Source organism: Silurus aristotelis, assembly GCF_946808225.1.
Source record: "Silurus aristotelis genome assembly, chromosome: 9".
Classification (NCBI taxonomy): domain Eukaryota; kingdom Metazoa; phylum Chordata; class Actinopteri; order Siluriformes; family Siluridae; genus Silurus; species Silurus aristotelis.
Genome location: NC_139582.1, coordinates 2313641 through 2326792, shown reverse-complemented (window position 1 = coordinate 2326792; position 13152 = coordinate 2313641). Strand labels below are relative to the sequence as shown.

The 13152-nt window shown below is 43.6% G+C and overlaps 1 protein-coding gene and 1 long non-coding RNA gene across 6 annotated transcripts; one reads left to right on the top strand and one right to left on the bottom strand.

Annotated features, from left to right (window-relative positions):
- Nucleotides 1–634: 634 nt before the first annotated feature.
- Nucleotides 635–12915, bottom strand: sltm (SAFB-like, transcription modulator). 5 transcript variants are annotated; one of them, XM_083549892.1, is made up of 20 exons: nt 12703–12915; nt 9357–9444; nt 9098–9153; nt 8981–9008; nt 7439–7988; nt 6753–6796; nt 5983–6089; nt 5149–5298; nt 4489–4601; nt 4229–4383; nt 4049–4149; nt 3911–3967; nt 3320–3462; nt 3066–3240; nt 2858–2982; nt 2536–2709; nt 2136–2456; nt 1775–1901; nt 1530–1684; nt 635–1318 (listed from the first exon to the last, which is right to left on the bottom strand). In XM_083549892.1, the coding sequence occupies exons 1-20, from the start codon at nt 12835–12837 to the stop codon at nt 1213–1215; spliced, it is 2910 nt and encodes a 969-aa protein (XP_083406018.1). In that variant the 5' UTR covers nt 12838–12915; the 3' UTR covers nt 635–1212. The 5 variants fall into 5 exon arrangements, with proteins under 5 accessions (XP_083406018.1, XP_083406019.1, XP_083406016.1 ...); XM_083549893.1 differs by having other exon boundaries at nt 5983–6086; XM_083549890.1 differs by having other exon boundaries at nt 1775–1904; nt 12703–12914.
- On the top strand, nt 7317–13008 carry LOC310730879. The gene is made up of 2 exons (XR_014535001.1): nt 7317–10517; nt 11559–13008. It is a non-coding gene; the product is annotated as an uncharacterized lncRNA (long non-coding RNA).
- The last annotated feature ends 144 nt before the right edge of the window (nt 13009–13152 follow it).

Here is a 13152-nt window from a genome sequence, read left to right as displayed (position 1 = left end):
AGCATTTAAAAGTTATGCTCAAGTGTCCAATACAGTTGTGTGCCTCCAAGTGTTAGCTAAGGGGTTTGGGAAAGAAACACATGGCTGGAAAAGTAAGTAATCAGTCTGGGGTTGTTGTTTTTTTTTTTTTTATGAACTTCACTTGGTAAGTGCACAGGTTCCAGAAACTCTGGTCCTGGAAAACTCCTGCCCCCCACTTTAACAAGCAGATTAATTAAAGCAGTGTTTTGTTTGTTTGTTTGTTTTTTAGACCACTGCAGGACAGAAGAATTAATTTAATGCTTCATATAGAACATGGAGGTCATTCTTGTGCCTGCTTTGCCAAAAAATATTTTTTTTTGGACGTTACAACGTACGAAGCTCTGTTTATTAGCACGTACGTACGTACGACGCATCAGCTGGCTTTGGACCTGGATTTTCTATTTGTACTTCCTGTCTATATATTTAGTTACATCAAGGCTGAAATATTAAAAAGGTCAATGTTCCTTTATATTAATGGGTTTGTGTTTTTTTTTTGTTATTTTAGATATATAACAAAAACGTATTTCATGCGCTGAGAAAGTGGACCGGTAACAAAGATGAAAAGATGGAGGAAAGAAAAAAGAAGAAATGCAGCACAGTGAGACGTGGTGCATCATGTTACTTCACAGCAAAATGTATTTTAGTGCTCTGACCCAGAATACAAACACTTTAACAACCCGTAGAGGCAAATCCGGAGCGTTGTGGAAAAACAGGAAGAATACACACCTCATGTCTACTGCTACACACACACACACTTCCCCAGTACTGTGCTGCCTACTTCTGCGTTCTCTATCTTCACACGCTCTCACACACACACACACACACGATTATCTGCTCTTAAACAAGCCCTTACAGAATTTAAAATGGAAATGAGCGTCGCAGCTGATCGATTAAACACTAGACAAAACGTAAGCAGGTGAGTCTTAAAGTCTCTGCCCCCCCCCCCCCTTGCAAACATTTTAAATACATAAAGGAAAAAAGAAGGAAACGACTCCGACCGCACACGCTGCCTGTACAGCGCGAGAACACTTCTGTGCACGGCTTACAGAAGAAAAGCCGAGTAACAAGTCCTACGTTTAGCTTAACAAGGGTCTATACAAAAAAAAAAAAAAAAAAAAAACCCTAGAGTCCATTCATTTTAAAAACATCAAAAAAAAATAAAAATTAAGTTATAAAATTCTCCCGTTTGCGCTAGAACCTTCCTTTGAAGGGTTTGAATCCGCTGCTGCTGCCGCCGCCGCCACTCATCGGGACATTCGTGATCTGGACGATCCTGTTCATGCCGCTGGAGGAATGGCTTAAAAAAAAGGAAATACATTAGATAAATTTTTTTGTATCGTTGCAGCTAATTATTACCCCTAAATCCCAACCCTGAATCTTCCAGGCAAGAATTCACCCAAAAATTGCTATTATAAAGAGCATTCTGATAAGAAAACCTCTAAAACTACTATGGAAAACTATCAGATCTGTGAGATCTACCAAATTATAAAAAGGAAGCCTGTAGAGACCTGGAATGTGGCGCCATCATGGCAGGCCGACTTTCTCCCATGCGCCGGTTATCAGGGAATCCTCCGCTCTGAGAGCCGCTGCCGTGCCACTCCTTACTGGGCCCCTGATCCCGACCGTGCCGCTCCACCACCACCTGCCTCCCGCTGCTGAAATGCTGCTCGGACAAACGAACGGAGGATCACGATGTCAAAATCTACAACAAAATAAACGTCTCGGCTGTTTTAAAAGCAAAAAGACGTCTCACCTGGTCGCTCATAACCGCGGGTCTGCCTCCATCTCGGCTACTGAAGCCGACTCTGCCGCGATTGGCCGAAGACGCGCCCCTCATGTTAGGGCCAGGTCCGTCTCGGCTCCGGATCCGTACTGCTCCCCTGCTACGACAAACATTGATCTATTTATTGTACGAGTTGCCACAGGTTAAATCTCGGTACAGGAAGAAATGCAAAACATAAAATTGCTTGTTTTTTTTTTTTATTATTAACATTTGGGAGCATCGACAGATTACATTGAAATGTACAAGAATCTAAAACGCTAGACTCTTATAAAAACGCAACCCTACAGTCCCCTATGGATTAACCCGTTTCCTGTATTAGTCATGTTCTTACCTGACGTCAGATGGTTTATTGCTGATGCCACCATCATTTTTCCAGCCGGTGTGACCCGCGTCTCTGGCCGAGTGGCTCATAGCCGGAGGAGCCGCTCTGCCCCCTGCTGGTCGGTCAGGCATCGACACGGGCCGGCGTTCATCCCGGTCTCGGATGTCTCTCCGGTCCGTGTCGCGAAGATCGGCGCGCCCCGAAGGGGGAGGAGGCTCGGCCCGGCGCACTGCGTCGAAGTTTTTAGGGTATCGCTCGAACCCGGAACTTTCGCGCCGCGGGTCTGGGCGAGTCTTCTTGGCCTCGGGTTCGCCGTCGAAGCGATTTCGCCTGTAAACCACGTGATTAGTGTGTAAGATATATAAAAAATAAGCGTGGGGTGATGGAGAAATACATTTTAATTTTGCACCTGTCAAAATTGTTGGGCTGGACAGGGGTACTGTCTGGGAACCGTGTTCTGTCTCTGGAGCTGAAGTCGCTGAAGCGGCTCTGCTGCCTGCCGCTGTAGTCTGAGGCTTGGCTGATACGGCCCTCTGAGTCGGGCTGAATCTTCTTATTGCCGTTCCAGTAAGAGTCATCCCTCCTGCAAAAAGACAAGATAAACATAAGCAAAAGTACACTGGATTTTGAAAGTAAATAACCAACAGTCGTTTTTTCCCCCCCACCAATCAATCATGGACCAATCTGCCTCCGGTACACACATCAGGTACGCCCTATTCGAGTCTGAATACCTGTGGTCCACATCACGACCCCTTTTCAGGTTGTTGCGTTTCTCCTGCTCATATCGTAGCTGTTCTTGTTGCCTCCTCAGCTCCTCCCGCTCCCGAGCCAGACGCTCCGCCTCCTTCCGTCTCTCCTGTCGGTTGCACGTAAAGAGCACAATCAGAAAGCTGTAACCCGTGTAAAAGAACGTCGCACGCAGTGGCACGTCTACCGGACCTGTTCTATACGGATCCTCTCTCTCTCCAAGCGTTCCCGCTCCATGCGCTCGCGTTCCAGTTTCTGCCTCTCCATCTCCAGCCTCTGGCGTTCACGCATCAGGTTCTCCCTCTCCTCGCGCTCGCGCATTACCCGCAGCCGCTCGCGCTCCCTGCGCTCTGCCATCTCGCGCCGCCTGCGCGAAAGTGGAGGGGGTTAACGATGGACATGCGCCATACAACGACAGAGTTCTGGAACACGTGAACACGGCTCACCTGCGCAATGCCATGGCCCTGCGGGCTTTTTCCATCTGAACCATGCGCTCACGCATGCGCTGTTCCTTCATTTTCTCAAAGGGAAGGATGTCTTTGTTCCCACCTTTGTTGGGAAAAGGCCTTTCTTTCTTCATCGCTTCTATCTGCGGGAAATTATACAACAACTCCTTCAGCTACAAATCAACTGATGCAATTTAACTTTATTATAGTTTGGATAGGAACATTTTTGTGAAAGTTTTATCCTGGGGTTCGTTCTTCATACGCAAATTGCTCGATTTTACTGCTGATAAGACTGAACTTTACTAATCCCGAAGGCAATTCTTTTGCCAGACACTGTTTCAGAGTACAAGAAAAATATATATATATAAAAATAAAGGGTGCTGCTAAACTAAGAACATAGAGCAAATCTGATATGGCACATCTCGTGTATTAAACCACTTCAGTCTGCGTTCAGTGAATTTATTTAAGTCTTCGCTTCTTTTAATTGTGATGATCCCATTTGTGCATGGCTTCACTCCAGTTTGTCTTTTTTTTTTTTTTTATATCCCTGAGATACATCCAGAGAAGCTCTGTAGAGGTAAGTTCACAAACCTGCTCAGGTGGAATGAGCCACCGAGGACGTCTGTTCATCATATTAGGAGCAGCAGGCTGGAGAAGGAGAGAAATATTTATTCTGCGAGATATAAACAACAGTAATGGATTCGGTCAGAAAGGTTCTAACGTGTGTACCTTGTCGAACCTCCCTCCTCTTCTAAAAGGCAGCCGAGGTTTGTTGAAGCCCTGCTGGTTTTTAGACTGGTCCAGCATGAGCATCTTCCCTGGACTCTTCCCTATCAGGGTGAAGCATAAACGATTAAACTCGCTCCAACATAAAGGCGAACTTAACCTTCAAAACATAGGTGAACTCACTTCCATGCTTCTTCTCGTCCTTCTTGAAATCGGAAGCCGAGCTTGAAGAGCTCGGAGCGTCGGACTTGGTGTTCTTGGATTCCTGTTTCTTGGAAGATTCTTTGCCATCCTTCTCAGCTGGCTTCTTCTCTTCCTTTTTGGAGGAGGTCTGTGTCCTGCAAAGTGGTAAAAATGTAAAAAATAAAAAAAAAGATAGCATGAATGAGCAATACAAGAACGTGTTTTGTGCAGGTTCAAAAACGTCTTTGAGAAGTCCTCACTTGTTGGCGGTCTTCAGCCCGGTAGAGATGCGTTTCTCGCCTGATGCTTTGTTAGACCCCGTTTTATCCTCCGCTTCCTTTTTAGAGTCCTTCTTAAAAGGGTCGCTTTTAACCTGAACCGCACAAACAAACAAAACATTCATCGTCTTCTATTTCAGTGCACTTTGGACTTCCAGAATGTGTAACAGAAGATATGAAATGGTCTTTACTGTACCTACACACAAAAAACATGGTAAGAACCTGCTGAGATACACTTTATGATCAAAGGTTTGCCTGACAATAAGATTTTCTTTTTGAGCGTCCCATCCCGCAATCGATCCCCATTTGGCGTTATAATAACCTTCATTCTTTTAGGAAGATGTTCCACTAGATTTTGTGGAAATTTGTGCCTAATCAGCCAAAAGAGTGCGAGTAAAGTCAGGTACTGATGTATGTGAGGTGCCGAACATTTTTTGTTCAACTGGGTTAAGATCTATACCAGGAGATCGTCCATTTAAACACTAAATAAAACATTTTTATCGAGGTGGCTTAACTGGCATGCTGGAACAAGTTCTCCTAGCTCATGGACAAAAGTATTTGGGACACCTGACGTTTCCCAGTGTAGGTACAATAGAACACCAAATGAGCTGGAACATCTAGGGAGTGTATTTTAGTTCTTACCCTGTCCACGGATATCTGCTGTCCATGGAGCTCAGTGCCGTCCAGATGGGATATGCATCGTGCCACTTCAACACTGGAGGACATGGTCACTAAGCCATAGCATTTAGCTCCTGGGCTGCGAGCATTGGTGACCACTTTGGCGCTAAAAACCTTGAATCGAGCGCGCAAACAAACGTACAGGTGAACATCAGGCAAACAGCACGTGAATGTAATAAATACCAGGGGTGTACCGGTACACGTATTCGCACCGAAGAGTTTCGGTACAGGGCTTTCGGTTTTGTGCACGTGTACCGTGCAGAACGTCTTTCAAAATAAGAGTTCCCTCATGAACGTATTAAGTGGCGGACTGCAACTTTGTTTTGTCTCCACCTCGGTGCCAAGGGGTTTTAAAAAAAAAAAAAAAAAGAAAGTTAGCGCAGTGTCACTGTACTGGAAATACGATTTGTAGCGCGCTGGGAGAAAAATTCCACCCCCCCCCCCCGTCAGTCTCGCAATATGTATTCTTCTGCATTTTATGTTCAGCTAATGGTATGGGGTTCCGTTTTTTTGGCTTGAAGCCGGTGAAACCGGGAAAAACCCCGGAAAGATCCATAAATTAGCCGCTTCATTGTTTAAGCCGCGGAGTTCAAAACGTGGGGAAAAAAAAGTGGCTGCTTATAGTCCGAAAAATACGGTAATACCGTTAAAACAGTCAATGTTTATAAATGTTAAACTGTGTTGAGGAAACCAATTTATATTTTTTTTGTAAGAAATTGCCCGAATCGTGACTTAAAAACAGAGGTACCGTGAATTTTGTGTACCGTTACATGCCTTACATTCGTGGAGGGTGTTTACCTTTCCATATTTGCCAAAAAGGTTCTTTAAATCGGCCGCTTTGGTGTTGGACGACAGGCCGCTCACCCACAGGTTACGAGTAGAGCTAGCGCTGCTGTTGTTTCCTGCTGGACAGAAAATACAAGAAAACAGATGACGACATTACCGCTTAACAAAAAAAATTTAATACAAAAAAATAAAGCCATTTTTCTTCAATTTAACACATCTTGCACTACATGGACAAAAGTATTGGGACACCTGACTTTTCTAGCATTATGTGGTTCTTCCACAAACTATTAGCATACAATAAAATCTATAAGATGTGTCTGGAAGATGGGGCATGAGATTTTGCCCTCTCGAAGTAGGAAAGTGAGCTAAATGAACACAGGGGTTGGAGTAAAGGATCTTCCTGTTATAGAGCCCCCCCCCACTTTTCAACTAAACTAAAATAAATAAATAAAACCGTAATCATTGAAATGTAAAACTAAAATACGTATACATTGAAATATAATTATGAAGTTTATATATAGTATAGCGCCCTCTGTGTCACGTGTAGTCTCGCGTACAAAAACAAACAGAACGTGGTGTCAGTGATTCGCCTCTAGAAGCCACACTCAATGACAGTGGACTTTATCAGCCGCTACGCGACGCGGAAAAACTATCAGTATGAATTTTTCTAAAAAAACACAACAACAACAACAAAAAAACGGTTGCCCGCAGTATAGAAATCCAGTACAGAACTAAAAAAAAAAAAAACTGAGCAACTGAAACATGGAGAAGTGCATCCTTACCTTTTTCATCCTTTGTGTTCTTCCCATCTCGGTCTTTTAACGCACTGAAATGCAAGTATTACGAGAGCGACAAACAGAAAATATTAGCAAACCGTACAAAAGCGTGGTCACGTTTGGGCAATGAGGTACACGATCATATTTACAAAAAAAAAAAAAAAAAGCCATCTTTCAAAATGGTGCATTTTAAAATAAAGAAAACAAAAAACAAAAAAAAAGAGAGAAAAGAAACAATCCCCATAGGTAAGGCTTGCACTTGGGTAACACTCCAATAAGGCTTCTTTCATTGCTTTTCCACAGGAGCAAGATGGGTCAGGTTTTCTGCCAATTTATTCTCTTGATCAATGAAATCTTCAGGAGTGTGTTCGACTTCACAGCGAAATCACGTCATTGGACTGATAAACCCCTTCTGTCATCTCTGGAACTATTGCTCTTTTTAACCCATAAGTATGGACTGGAAAAGGCAATAAAAGTGCTGGATAAGCGAGTAACAGCGGTGTGTTCTCATCTCCTCGCTTTTACGCCACCCCATTACCCAACAAACAAATCAAAGGAAACCAATGGCAGGGGTTAGGTACAATGAGCAACTCGTTATGGGGGGGATTCTTGCAGCTACTCACAATGCTGAGTGTTTTAGTGATCTGGAACCTGGTAGAAGTATCTTAAAGAACTGACATAGAAAGACAAACCTCTTTGCTTGACCTGCTGCCCCAGCAGAAGAGGGGCCTTTCTTCCCAGAATCCTTTTCTTTGTCTCCCGTTTCGGCTTTTTTCAAGGCCTCCCTGCCGTCCTTCTTGGTGGCATCAGTCTTCGGGCCGTCGTCTCTCTTACTATCTTTGTGGCCGTCCTTTAGTTCGGCCATCGAGTCTGCCTCCTGCCTCGTCTCGGCAGAGGTTTCCGACTCCTCGCAGCCTTTGTCAGCCTCAGAATCTGGAAGTTTCACATGTTTACCTGTTTCCAGGAGGTCGTCGCCATCCACATCCAGCGTGATTGCATCTTCAGCTTGGATGGTGACGGATATGTTATCATCTTCGACCTCTCTGCCAGGTTCAGGAGCGGCTTCGCTCTCCGAGCCTTCCATCGCTGCAGCTTCGGGTTCGACTTCTGCCTCGGCCTCAAGATCGGGCTCCAGCTCTGCCTCAATCTCGGCCTCAATCTCAGACTCGGGCTCGGCGAGGCCGTCCCCGTCGGAGAAGGATTTAGTATTTTCGCGAGTAGCATCATCAGTATCAGTTACATCTGAGGGATTCAACAAGGATAAAACATGGCAAACACAAGGTTTAGCAATTCACATCTCCGAGCTACATCACCTAGAAAGTAGAATAGAGAGCAAGTTTAAAAATGTTAGTGGTCATCGTGGGTGAGGAAACCACACGTTTAACACAAAACATAACATTCCTTAGAAAAACGGAGGGACTCAACAATCTTCTATGGCGTCTCTCTCTTTTAGCGGAGACGATACAATCCAGCAGGATTTTTCCTCAGTACGATCTTTGAGGGGATCCACGTTTTTGTTTTACGTCCCAGTCCGTTTTTTTCCCATCAGTCTCAGACATTAGGGGGATTTTTTTCAAAGCCATCGTCTTCAAAAGAGGTTCCGCTGAAGTGTCCAGCACTGCTCGTCAGGTAAGCGAGAGGAGAACGTCCTTTCTGTCGCGCTGAAGAGAACGGGTCCATCCGTGCCGCTGCACTCAAAAAAAGTCGGAACCTTGTGTGCCTTTTTCCAGTCTTGACTGTAGAACGGAATGACGGTTCAAGCGTGACGATTCGAAACGTCGGCGTGCCGTCTTCGGAGCTCTGATCCAGCTCGTGTACCGCGCGACTCTGCTTCCCGTCGGTCGAACGTCGTAATGTCTGTAGCTGAGAGTAACTCCTGATGCTGTTCTGACGAGTCCTTGAGGGGTTTTTTTGTGTGTTTTTTTTTTAAGAAGCATATCCTCTGCGAGTCAGAGGCTGTACGACGATGTCGCTTTCCCCCGAAACAAGTCTTACTGTAGAAGAAGTTTGACATAACGTCTGAAGAACCCGTAAGACTCGACGCAGAAGCCTTAAGTGAAAACGTTTTTCGAAAGTGACAGACGAGGAACAGTGAGGTGAAAAGCAAGGATCAAAAAAATAAATAAAAAATAAAAATAAAAAAAAATTGAGGAGAGTTCCGCCTTCGGAGAAGCAAAGAACCTGTGGAACCTAAAAACGTTATCAATCCACACCACCGTGAAGACCAAACATACCTTTCTCAGATTCCTCCTCTTCGGGCTCCTGGAGGAAAACAAACAAAAATATACTGTTAAAGGATTCAAGATTTAACAGGAGCGCTTTTTTTTTTTTTTTTTTATAAAACTCCATGCCTTGGAAAACGTGTCCTCTTCCATCGCGGTGTCAACATCCGAGTCGTTCCTCTTTCCTGAACACACACAGTAGTACGTTCAGTCATAAAGCGCTGGCTGAGCATTAAACCTTGTTACATTCGTACACTTCACTTTTCCTGTTCTACAGAAGTCAGCCAGTAATATTCAAAACATGCGTTTCAAGCTACAAGCTGCAGTTCAGGTTCATCCTGCTTTCTATTTCTCTTCAAAACTCACTGATCGTCTGAACCCTCTTTACCTTTCGATTTCGCATTCTTCCTGGCAGTCAGGTCGGCCGAAACAGGGATCTCAATGTTTTCTGGATCGGCGCCTTCCTCTTCTAATGCCTATAGTTACGGAAAAACAGAAAACCTTTTTTTGAGAAGATGTGATCAGACTGCCTCACCCCCACAGTCGAACATGGAGGTAAAAGGTTAATGGTTCGGGGTTGTTTTAGAGACTTGAATACTGAACCAACATGACTCCCATTCCATACGACTTCACCATAAAACAAGGCGAGAGCAAACGGTCAGACATCCTGAAATGACCTGCCCAGTCACCACAGCTAAATCTTATTGAACTGCTCTGGGATGAACTGGATCACGAGGTCAGAAAGAAAATCTCCAACTAGTAAAGAACACGTTTGGAAATGTATGAAATACTGTACCATGCCTCTTGAAAATCTTGCACAGTGTGTGTGTGTGTGTGTGTGTGTGTGATATTAAAGAGAGAGAGAGAAAATAAAAATATACATTCAATAAAAAGGTTAGTAAGGAGAGACGAGCTCACTAGAAATATAGGGGGGGGGGGGGGGGTACGTGATGATCATCACACTGTCAAGAAGATCCGAATTGCATGTCCCAAACTGTCAAATCACTGCTAACCCTGTTTAGAAACCCCTCGAGAAACATACTGTACAGTTCCTTTGCCTTCGCTATACTCTTGCCATCATTCCACAATTCAACATGAACATCTCGTCTCCGGTATCCATAAGAGATTCTTCCAGAATGCCATTTTCAAAAACCTATTCAGCAAACTTTAATCTGGTCTTCCAGTATGTGAGGGGTTGGCTACCTCCACACAAATAACATCAATCTAAACACGTCCTCCATCTACTATTGCTAGTCACATCAAGAAATACAAGGAAACCCTCTTCTTTGGAATGTCAGAACAATGAACAATGAGCAGATCCTTGCCTTGTCTATTCTCTTCGCTTCTCTTTAGAATCGAGTCGCACTCGAATTAATCTCAATACCTCAGATTTATTGGCCAAGCGTGTTGCCACACAAGGAATGTGGTTCCGGCTGTTGGAACTCTCAAAAGGACAAATAAGTATATGGGACCAAATGTGCAAAATGCACTCTATCCATCTGCAAATCCACCAGCACCGAGCTTGACCACAGAAGCATTCAGCCAGACTGTAGGACAGACCTGGGCAAACTACGGCCCGCGGGCCACATCCGGCCCTTTGTACGTCTCTGTCTGGCCCGTGTGAGGCCAATCATAAATTACAGGGATTCACCGAAAATTCAGCCACCGAAAATTTTCGCCCGAAATACCTAAATCACCGAAACAACACGGCAGAAACACAATTGTAATGGCGGGAAAAAAAAGCGCAGCCAGCCCACGGTTATCTGGATAAGAGCCATCATGTCTGCGGTGTGGACTTATTTCAATATTTCGGAGAAAATCCCACAGATAGCGATTTGCAAAACATGCAGTGCTGAAATCAGCAAAATTTCACTGCAAAGAGTTTCTCCACGTCGGGTTTAATTTATCACCTGAAATCCAAACATCCCGATTGCCTTCTAAATACGAGAAGAACGCGGCGCAGAAAAGTAAAGTCGATCCGAGCATGCGCACTCCATCTGTAGAGGACGTTTTTAAAAAAGGCAAGAAAGTTTTCCAGTGATGGTGCCAAGGCAAAAGGCATAACACAAAAAAATTATGGAATGTATTGCCTTAGATCACTGGTCGCCAGTGGATCGACGGATTGATCTTTGAAACATTCCCCGTGGATCCTGAAAATAATTATTATAATATAATATTTATTACACAGCTCTTCTTAATGCTGTAGATTAGAACATTCCTTTCACTTGAATGGGCTTCCAAACATTCGGCGGTCAGTTATTTTCGTTTAACAGACCGTTGCTAATAATAATTAACCGCTGCCTGTGTGTCAATACTATAAATGGTAACAAATAAATAACAATAATTTATAATAATAAATAAAAAACTTTTGTAATTGATTTATTCTTTGAACTGCAATGCATTGATTTTAGTGAGGTTTGTACACACTCATAGCCATAAATGCAATGGTTCTAATAATTGACTATTTTCTTTCGGTGTTTCGGTTTTGGCCTTGGTTTCCTCATTTTTGGTTTTTGGTTTCGGAAAAGAATTTTTATTTTGGTGCCTCCCTAAAATATTATCGTTGGTGTGGCCCTCTGACACAATTCAGGTTTCTTATGTGGCCCCTTGTAAAAATTAATTGCTCACCCCTGGTGTAGGAGATCTATTCTTTCTAGAAGACATCAGACGCCTCAAAACAAAACAAATGGACTGACACTCAAACGAACAAACTCATCGAATCCATTGGCAGTGTGCACTTTAAATGCGTGTCTAAGTTAGATTTGCATTATCCTCTGGTAATTTGTTTTGGTTCTTGCAGCATATTGGCCCTAGAGGAACTAGTATATGGTTTCACTACGTTCTGTACTGGAGGTTACTGTTGAAGGTTGAACTCAAGAACCATGATGATGGATTTGGACCAGAATTAATAAACACCATGATTACAATAACCAACAGAGAATTGCACTCAAGTCTTCAACACTAATGGAATTACAAGGAACAGGTTCAGGTAGATAAAGAGGGGTTCCCTTCACAGTCTGGTTCCTCCTAAGGTTCCCTCATCAGATCATCTCAAATTTCCTCAACACCACCACACTCATTATGGATACACATATAGGAACTGATTTAATATCAAATGTGTGTGTATTTATGCATTCATGTAAAACTGCTTGCTTTGTGACAAATTTGGTCTAAAATCGCTCTACACAGAGAACAGGGTTTGATTTATTATATATTAATTGATAAATTGGTATGCTAATGAGCGTCACAGGCCCCGCCCCCGACGTGCGAACTGATCTTTAAATATACACACAGTGATTCGGTTGAGGACTTAAAGCGCGCTTTCGTGAATATAAAAACAAATGTTCCTTTAAAAAAAAATTTTTTATTAAAAACAACAACAAAAAATCCACATTTATTATTCAAAATCGATCCGTTTTTTCAAAGATTTTTTTTAAAACGCCACCGAGCATGCGCGGAGATACATGACTACGCCATTAACTAGCCAGACGCTGAGGTAAATGTGACGATAAAACCCTGCAATTTAATACCGTTTCTACACCAATCCGACATGCATTCGTTTTATTTCATTTGGTTTATTTTAACCTGCATTTCGAGAACTCGAACAGCGCCCAGAGCGTCTATCAGGGCCGGGTAGCGAGGTCACGGCGAGCTCGCTAACACCTCGGTTCGCTGCACAGTTTAGCATGTTAGCATCGGCGCGGCGAATCCGCCTACAGCGGCGGGATATTTACCTGCTTCAAGCGCGCAATAAGAACGTGCTTCACCCCGGTAACGTCCAGGTTCCGACGCTTCAGCTCGCTTTTAAGGTCAACGACGCGCAACTCCGTTATTTTCTTGGTCTCCGCTGAAATGGCACCGGACGCCATTTTAGTTCTCCTCAGCTCTGGACTGTGGCGCTGGGCGACGTCGGATATGACGCTGCCGCTTGTGACGTCAGGACGTACGAGGTCACGAGGTTGTACGCCGCGTACAGCGCAAACAACAACAATAATAATAATTATGTAATATATACAAAATAAAGCGTTTATCCAACTGTGTATATCTTTCTGTCTATACATGTCGTAGGAACACCTCTACTTTCATATCTTACCAGCTGACCGTGTGGCAGCAGCTCACTGAAAATAAACTATATATGATCAATTAAAGAATCTATCTATCTATCTATCTATCTATCTATCTAT

Bases quoted from the DNA above. Each gene is read 5' to 3' on its own strand.
- sltm (XM_083549890.1), bottom strand. From the start codon at position 12,837: ATGGCGTCCGGTGCCATTTCAGCGGAGACCAAGAAAATAACGGAGTTG. The intron at 7,989-8,980 runs GTATGTTTGGTC...TGAATCCCTCAG, and splicing joins AGAGGAGGAATCTGAGAAAG to ATGTAACTGATACTGATGAT. The intron at 1,905-2,135 runs GTAAGAACATGA...TGTTTGTCGTAG, and splicing joins AATAAACCATCTGACGTCAG to CAGGGGAGCAGTACGGATCC.